This window comes from Blennius ocellaris, assembly GCF_963422515.1.
Source record: "Blennius ocellaris genome assembly, chromosome: 8".
NCBI lineage: Eukaryota > Metazoa > Chordata > Actinopteri > Blenniiformes > Blenniidae > Blennius > Blennius ocellaris.
The window spans coordinates 5,631,278-5,640,397 of record NC_137657.1 but is presented as its reverse complement, the minus strand read 5'-3'; the positions used below and the strand labels follow the sequence as shown (position 1 = coordinate 5,640,397).

At 47.5% G+C, this 9,120-nt stretch overlaps 2 protein-coding genes across 2 annotated transcripts in view; both read left to right on the top strand.

Moving 5' to 3' along the window:
• Positions 1-1,407: 1,407 nt before the first annotated feature.
• On the top strand, positions 1,408-3,248 carry rpp25l (ribonuclease P/MRP 25 subunit-like; the record flags this gene model as incomplete). Its single annotated transcript, XM_080501639.1, has 2 exons — positions 1,408-1,447; positions 2,619-3,248. Exon 2 carries the CDS (start codon positions 2,619-2,621, stop codon positions 3,246-3,248), a length of 630 nt encoding a protein of 209 aa, XP_080357765.1. The 5' UTR covers positions 1,408-1,447.
• Positions 3,249-3,874: 626 nt separating this feature from the next.
• The window catches only part of LOC308133774 (gamma-aminobutyric acid type B receptor subunit 2-like), a gene marked incomplete at its 5' end in the record, with an annotated part of 9,510 nt that continues 4,264 nt past the window's right edge, over positions 3,875-9,120 (top strand). Inside the window, 12 exon segments of the mRNA XM_080501285.1 lie at positions 3,875-4,099; positions 5,016-5,324; positions 5,419-5,520; positions 5,691-5,756; positions 5,883-6,071; positions 7,991-8,074; positions 8,077-8,108; positions 8,110-8,231; positions 8,323-8,379; positions 8,486-8,566; positions 8,678-8,828; positions 9,090-9,115. Of these exon segments, the coding sequence (XP_080357411.1) occupies positions 3,875-4,099; positions 5,016-5,324; positions 5,419-5,520; positions 5,691-5,756; positions 5,883-6,071; positions 7,991-8,074; positions 8,077-8,108; positions 8,110-8,231; positions 8,323-8,379; positions 8,486-8,566; positions 8,678-8,828; positions 9,090-9,115 (1,444 nt within the window).

Genomic DNA, 9,120 nt, shown 5'->3' with positions numbered 1-9,120 from the left:
ATTTAATGCTGGCCTGAGGAGAAAATTTCGTTCTGTTGAATGACAATAAAGTATTGCCAAGTATTGGTAGGATAGAGCAAGAAGGAAAAGCAACTCATGAAATGAAGTCCGCTTCAGTTTTATTTAGAAACAGAAACTTTCTTAATCCCCCAGAGGGGAAATTCGTGTGTCCAGTAGTCAACATACATACAAGGACATACAAAAACACAGAGGTATAAAACACAGAGTAGAAGTTACCAACCAGGGTAATAATAATAACAAAAGTGTACAAATACAACAATAATCCAAGTGCACACTTGCTAGGGGTCGTCGGCCTCTTGGATGGCTGCAGTACAACCAATACGCCAGCAGACGACCCCCAAGTTTTTAATGAATGAAGCTTCGAGTAACGAACCAATTTTGAACGCAATGGTCCAAAAGGGTTCAAAGCCTCATGAAGCCTCATTTGGACGTCACTATCTGGAGACGCCTCGTGGCGTCAGCAGCAGCGTGGAGGACGAGGAGGTTGTGATGTGCGGTACCTCCGAAAAGACGCCAAATTATTACCTATGCTCCGAACAAAAACTTTGGAAGTCGCATGAGCGATTTCCTGTTAGTGGAAAACGGAACCACATGAACTAATCTGCCCCCTGGTGGGCAACAGGAGGAAGAACACAGCATTAAATTGTCAGACTGTGAGGAACCCTTGTGAGTTGTGTTGGACAGGAACCGCTCTTAAACGTTTAACGTCTCATTGTGAACCCTCAATGATTGAATAAAGTTGTACAGTATGTGTTTGGGACATGCTGCATTTTAATGAGAACATGTGGATCTATTTTCTCAGAGTCCAATTATCATAACCTTACGGAACATGTTTCTCCAATAAGAATAACATACTTGTGGTTGCCCCCGCATTAAATCTCTGTTTCTCTCATTCATTTGGGGTTCTAAATGCTTTATATATCTGGTTCTACAGTATATGTACCTGTGTGTATGTGTGTTTGTTTGTATGTATGTATATTTTTTTTTTCTTTTGTTTGTTTGTTTGTTTTTTGTCTTTGTTTCTACATGCTTTACAGCTGGTTGTATCTGCTTTACATAACCGTTTCTACCAAATTTTATTTATCTGGTTCTACCTGATATATATGTGTGTGTGTGTGTGTGTCTATATATATATATGTATATATATATATATGTGTGTGTGTGTGTGTGTGTGTGTGTGTGTGTGTGTGTGTGTGTGTGTGTGTGAGTGTTTCTACGTGATTTATATCTGTAGTTCGGCCTGCTTCATCTTTAACTTTCTACCTGCTTCGCATCTATGATTGTCAAAGAACTACAAGTAAAAACTACAGACCTGATGGCGCGTTTACGACAGTTGACGTCAGTTTGCGGCACCGTAAAGCCATTCCGGTCTGGATGGACTAGTGTTTGGACACAGGAACCCGCGGGAGCCGAACGGAGCTCGACGGTCAGTTTCTGCTTTTATCTTTTATTCCCCGTTCAAGACGAAACACACTTGATCACGTGGTCGTGTCACTCCGCCGTTAGCTTGTAGCTTAGCCGCTCGCCGGTTGTTTTTCACGCTCTGCGGAGGAAACGACCTCCGTCTGATGCACAGAACCCTCGTTTCCGAACCCGCATGGAGTTTAATGATGTGAGTTCCACCCGCTGCCGGTAGTTTCCTGCTCCTCGGAGGGTTTCGAGCAGCTTCTCTCTCTGGCGGGTCGAGTTGTGTAACCGGTTCTGAGTCTGGTTCTATGAGGGAACCAACAGTCTGGAGTGAACGAACTCCTTCCTTCTGGAGTTCTGCTCTCTGTGAGGCGTTCAGGCGTCCAAACTACACGAAGCACATTAAATAAACTAGAACATGTCATACATTCTCAACCCTCTATGAGTATAATACATGCGGCCCACCAGACCATCGAATCCGGCCGCCATGGGATTTTTGAAGTGTGACGTATAAAAGTGAAAACTGACAGAGGCTGATCTAAAAACACTAGATTGGCAAAAATGACATTGAAAACCGCCCTTGGTCAGAATTTGACCCCCGACATTAATGCACCTGTGGAGGTCACATGACGCAACACCTTTCACAATAAAACAATGAGTCCAACTTATGTGAAGTGATACTTTAGACATGTATACTCAAAACAACTTCCAGATGATGACAAATTGTTTTAATCCTGAATACGATACCAGGTACAGGTGACTGAGGGGTTTTTTTGCAAATATAATATCTGATTTCCTTTAATATGTATATTTCAGAATAGACTGGCAAATTCTTGCAGTTACAAAAGAATCAAAAGAAGGAAAGACTTTGACATTTGTCCGTATCTGCAGTTTAATATGTGATGTTTGACTTGTTGGGCCTCCAGAGGTCAGATGAGGTTGATGTGGCCCCTCAACTAAGATCAGTTTGACACCCCTGGTATATAGTTTCTTCTGCATCTACTGGTTGTATTTATCTTATAGGATGCAGCAACTTTATGAAGCTTTCAGGACCTGATGGGGGGGTCAAAGGTCATGCCCTCAGTCCCATCACAAGTCTGCTTCTTGAGCTGCTAAGGCCAGCATGGTCCTAAACCGTAAGATGTCTTTACACAAAAATCACCTGGAATCGTGTGTGTGTGTGTGTGCAGATGGAGAACTACAGTAAAGCTCGCAGTGTGGAGGCTGCGTGTGTGTGTCCGTTCCCCGGCCTGCCCGCAGACACGCCACAGATCGTGGTGAAAGACGGCAGTAAGATCCGGAACCTGCTGCGCTTGGCTCTGAGCCGTGTGGAGAACAAGCCCCGCTCCCCGGAGGACGAGGGGGCGGAGCCCAGCAGGCAGCTGGTGTTCACGGCCAGCGGGAAGGGCGTGGCTAAGGCCATCACCTGCGTGGAGATGGTGAAGCGGCGGGTGAAGGGCCTGCACCAGCTGACCCGGCTGGAGTACCGCACCGCCGTGGAGGTGTGGGAGCCGCTGGAACCCGCCGCCGGCCTGGACAGTCTCACGGTCAGCAGGAACCTGCCCGCCATCTGGGTCCTCCTGACCACCGTGCCGCCGGACCCCGAGCAGCCCGGGTACCAGCCGCCCGGCCACTACGACCCCCTGTGGACTCCGGGCGCGTGCGGGGAAGGGGGCGGGGCTTCTAGCGGGCCCAGGCCGGCGCACCGCAGGAAGAGAGGAGGAGGAGGTGGAGGAGGTGGAGGTGGAGGTGGAGCCAGGGGAAGGGTGGGGGGCCGCCACACCGGGAGGACCAGGGAGGCTCCCAAAGGACCAAGCTGACACCATGTTTGAACCCGGTGCACTGGGTGATGTGCAGCAGTGGCTTGCCCCGCTGACACACACACTTTGGACACTTTGAGCCAATCAGAGCTTGTGTTTCTTTGTTTTTTTAAGAGGCTCTTCCTCTGTCAGTTACATTTATTTTGTACAAAACAATAAAAATAGTTTGTGAACAACAAACTGCAGATTCCTTCACTGTGTCTGTGTGTCAGTCTTTGTCATTGACGTTCCTTGAGCGGCCAGCAGGGGGAGACATTCTGAGTTTTTGATCTGGTCTCACAAATATTTCCAGTTTACACACTGTAAGTATTTAATATTTTATTGGTTCCAACATGAGATGAATCTGATTTTGTGGGAAGAGGCATTTTCAAAAAATGTTTTTTGTGTGTGTGTGGGGGGGGGGGGGGCTATATACGATAAACTTTTTAATGTAAAATAGACGATGGAAACATTTGAAGTACCAGCAGTGTGCAGGACTTCTCACATGTTACAGTCTGATAAACAGTCTGCAGCAGGTGGGTGAAACATATGGCCCGTGTGTGTGTGTGTGTGTGTGTGTGCCTGATCCTCTCAGCTTTAATCTTGCAGCTCCACCAGGCAGGTGGAGGATTTGACAGGAAGTGAAGATGTCTGCGTTGGGCTGCGTCCTGCTCTGCTGGCTGGCCGTCGGTCCGGCCCAGCAGGTCCAGCCTCTGCCCGTGTTCTGGATGCTGCCGGGCGGTTCTGTCCCCGGCTGGGGGAACCGGACCGGGGGCCTGGAACCAGCGGTCCGACTGGCTCTGCAGGACCTGAAGAACCAACCTGGACCCCTGAAGGACTACCAGATCCAGATCCAGCTGCTGGACTCTCAGGTCTGAGACCACCAAAGACCCCCGAGACCGGGACCCCCCCCCCCCCCCCCCCCGCAGTACTGCTACTACAGTCTCATAGTACTAATGTAGTAGTACTGCTACTATTACTAGTGTCTACTCGTGTAGAACTTCTACAGTTTCATCATATTGTGTAGTTCTACGTTTATATAGTACTGATTTAGTATTACTACCACTACTAGTGTCATGCTTCTGTGTAGTACTTCTAAAGTTTTATAGTACTGATTTACAACTTGTAGTTCTGATGTAGTATGTCTACTTCAATAGCCTAGTACTGATATTGTACCTCTACAACTGTTTTGTACGTCTACATATTTCTATACTACAGTTTCATTCAACTCGGGAGCCACATTACTCATAGTACTTGTAGCGTTATAGTACCTGTAAAGTAATTTGTAGTCATAGAGTTAGTGTTTGTTGAAGTACTTGTACTCGTGGAGTAACTTGTAGGGTTATAGTAGAGTAACTTGTACTTACAGAGTTGCAGTGAGATGCAGTAGAAGTGCATGTCTTTGTGGAGTAACTTGTACTTGTGGAGTTACAGTATTTCTAGGTGAACTTGTACTTATAATTACAGTGTTGATAGAGGTACCTGTACTTGTGGAGTTATATTACCTGTAGAGTAACTCGCACTTGAAGAGTTTTTAGTACAGTATTTGTGGAGGTACTTGTGGGAGTACTTGTAGAGTTACAGTATCTGTATAGGAACTTGTACTTGTAGAACTACCTGTAAGCTTACAGTACCTAGAGTTACAGTATTTGTTGAATTACAGTACTTGTAGAGTAACTTCCACTTGTAAAGTTACAGTATTTGTAGAGATACTTGTACTTGTGGATTTCTTTGTACTTGTAGAATTACAGTACTTGTAGAGTAACTTGCACTTGTGCTGTTTTCCAGTGCGATCCAGCCAAAGTGCTCAGGGCTTTGTTCGATGCCATGTGGGCGGGGCCAAAGTACCTGCTGCTGTTAAGCGGGGCGTGTCCTCCTGTGACTGCCCTGATTGGCCGAGCTCTGCCGGCACTCCACCTGGTGCAGGTGTCGTTCGTGCCTCCGCCCCCCAGCCTGTCAAACAGGAAGTTGTACGGCCGCGTGTTCAGCACCGTGCCGTCCCAGCGCGCCGTCAACATGGCCGCCGTCAGACTGCTGCAGCGCCACCGCTGGGCCCGAGTGGGCGTGGTCACGCAGGATGGAACCCAACTCTCCGAGGTGGAACCTGGCAACCAGAGAAACCCTCAGAACCCTGTGAGATGTTATGGCGCCTCCTGCTGGCTTCATTCTGCTGGTGTTTCCCTCCCCGCAGATGAACAAAGACCTGATGAGGCAACTGCTGAAGGCCGACGTCCAGGTGGTCGTCTCCCCGAGTGTCTCTGAGGACGTCTGCAGCCGCCTGAAGACGCTCAGGGTACCTGACAGCAGCGTGGACATAGCATATAGCGGCAGCATTAGCATAGCATCAGCATTAGCATAGCATATAGCATCAGCAAAGGCCCTTTAGCATATTGTCGACAGCAGGTTCCAAATAGAATCTATCCCCTGGTTTGGAGGAACTGAAGCGTTCAATGTGTTTCTCAGGATCATGATGTTCGTATCTTCGTCGCCCAGTTGGAAGAGGATTCTGCCTCTGAGGTCTTCTGCTGTGTGAGTTCTGCCGGTTCCACCGCCACGTTCCGTCAAACACAATCAGACACCATGTGTTGCTTCTGCTGTTGTAGCGCTTCCATGTCGTTGTTGTCATGTTGTCATGTTGCCATGTGTTTGTCTCAGGCCTACAGGCTGAAGCTGTTTGGTGCTCGCTATCAGTGGATCGTGGCCTCGGGCGGCGCCGGCGGCTGGAAGTTGGGCTGGAGGCGCTCCGGCTGCAGGGCAGTGGACCTGCAGACGGCCGCAGACGGTAGCCTCCGACTGCAGCCCAGAGCGCTGAGCCACAGACGCACAGCGGGAGTGTCGGGACAGGTGGTACACTGACAACCGCTGCACTGCTAATGCTCACAGACACACACTGCTAATGCTCACAGATGCACACTGCTAACGATAACAGACACACTGCTAACGATAACAAACACACTACTAATGATAACAGACACAGACTGCTAATGCTAACAGACGTACACTGCTAATGATAACAGACACACACTGCTAATGCTCACAGACGCACACTGCTAATGATAACAGAAACACACTGCTAATGCTCACAGACGCACACTGCTAATGATAACAGACACACACTGATAATAGATGGACACCGCCAATGTTGATGCAGACACTGCTAATGCTCACCGACATATATGCTAATCCTAACTGACACACTCTGCTAATACTACCAGAGACACATTGCTATTGCTAACTGACACACACTGCTAATGTTAATAGAGCGACACTACAAATGCTAACAAGACCCACTGCTACTGCTCACAGACACACACTGCTAATAACAGACACACACTGCTAATGATAACAGACACACACTGCTAATGATAACAGATATACACCGCTAATGATAACAAGATGTTCACTGCTAATGATAACAGACACACACTGCTAATGATAACAGACACACACTGCTAATGATAACAGATATACACCGCTAATGATAACAAGACGTTCACTGCTAATGATAACAGACACACACTGCTAATGCTCACAGGCACACACTGCTAATGATAACAGGCACACACTGCTAATGTTAATAGAGCGACACTACAAATGCTAATAAGACCCACTGCTAATGCTCACAGATGTACACTGCTAATGCTCACAGACACACACTGCTAATGATATCAGACAAACTGCTAATGCTCACAGACACACACTGCTAATGACAACAGACACACACTGCTAATACTCACAGACACACACTGCTAATGATAACAGACACACACTGCTAATGATAACAGATATACACCGCTAATGATAACAAGACGTTCACTGCTAATGATAACAGACACACACTGCTAATGCTCACAGGCACACACTGCTAATGATAACAGGCACACACTGCTAATGATAACAGACACACACTGTTAATGTTAATAGAGCGACACTACAAATGCTAATAAGACCCACTGCTAATGCTCACAGATGTACACTGCTAATGCTCACAGACACACACTGCTAATGATATCAGACAAACTGCTAATGCTCACAGACACACACTGCTAATGACAACAGACACACACTGCTAATACTCACAGACACACACTGCTAATGATAACTGACACACACTGCTAATGTTAATATAGCGACACTACAAATGCTAACAAGACCCACTGCTCACAGACACACACTGCTAATGCTCACAGACACACACTGCTATTGATAACAGATATACACCGCTAATGATAACAAGACGTTCACTGCTAATGATAACAGACACACACTGCTAATGATAACAGACACACACTGCTAATGCTCAAGGACACACACTGCTAATGATAACAGGTACACACTGCTAATGATAGCAGACATACACTGCTAATGATAACAGACACACACTGCTAATGCTAACTGACACACACTGTTAATGTTAATAGAGCGACACTACAAATGCTAATAAGACCCACTGCTAATGCTCACAGACACACACTGCTAATGATATCAGGCAAACTGCTAATGCTCACAGACACACACTGCTAATGATAACAGACACACACTGCTAATACTCACAGACACACACTGCTAATGATAACAGACACACTGCTAATGCTCACAGACACACACTGCTAGTGATATCAGACGTACACTGCTAATGCTCACAGATGCACACTGCTAATACTAACAGACACACATTGCTAACGCTAACAGAGAGAGACACTGATGGGACAAACGCTAACAGACATGCTGACAGGCTAACACTACCGCTCCTCGACCGGCAGACTGCTGAGGAGTACGAGCAGCTCTACCTCAGGGAGGTGATGGAGCAGAGGTCAGAGGTCAATCCGCTGCACTCCTTTGGCCTACGAACGCCGTGTGGGTGGCGGCCAGAGCGCTGACGCAGGACCGCCGAAGCGCTGAAACGCAGACACAAGTTCCAGAACAAGACGTTGGGCGACGACGAGGGCGTCAAGATGCTGCTGGAGAACCTGAGAAACACCGACTTCCAGGGAGTCACTGTGAGTCCATACCTCCGTCTCTAGGCAGCTTCTAGTGAATGGTTTATACAGTTTAACAGAGACTGTAATTGTCTATGTACATCCACAGGGGTCAGGTATCCGGTTCAGAAATGGGGAGAGGATGACGGCCATCGAAGTCGTCCAGTTTCAAGGTCAGAGCAAGTTTCTGTGTGTGTGTGTGTGTGTGTGTGTGTGTGTGTCTGTCTGTCTGTCTGTCTGTCTTTGTTTGTAACGTGCGTGTCTGTCCTCTGTCCTCAGCTGGCAGTGGTGTGTTGGTTGGAGAGTTCAGTATTTCCTCTCAGCAGCTCCGACTGAAGACTCATCTGCTGAAGTTCAAAGGTCATACACACACACACACACACACACTTTTCCGCCGTCATCGATGTTGGCAATTGGAGTTGCTCGCCTTGTGCGTGTTGACGGTTGCCAACGGTTGTTGTGTTGCTGCAGGTGCGGGACCCCCCAGAGACCACCCCGCCGTCCATGTGGAGAAGGTCCAGATTGGAGTCCCCTTGTACGCTGTGATGTCATCGGCCACAGTGGTTACCATGGTAACAACACTGACCATGCTGTGCGTGGTCACGATTCGGAACAAAAACTGGTGAGTCCTCCTGTGATCCTCCCAGCCCCATGATGATGATGATGATGAAGGTCATGGAGGTGATAAGATGATGATTGTGATAATACTGATGTTGATGATGATGATGATGATGAAGGTTGATCAGATGATGATGGTGATGGAGGTGGTAGTGATGATGAAAGTGATTAGATAAGGATGATGGTGATGATGATGAATATAAAAGTGATGATGATGATTCTAAAAGTGACGATGAAGATGAGGCTGTGTCTCCGGGGTCCTCAGCTCCTCAGGAGGCTCCTCCCTGCTCCTCCTG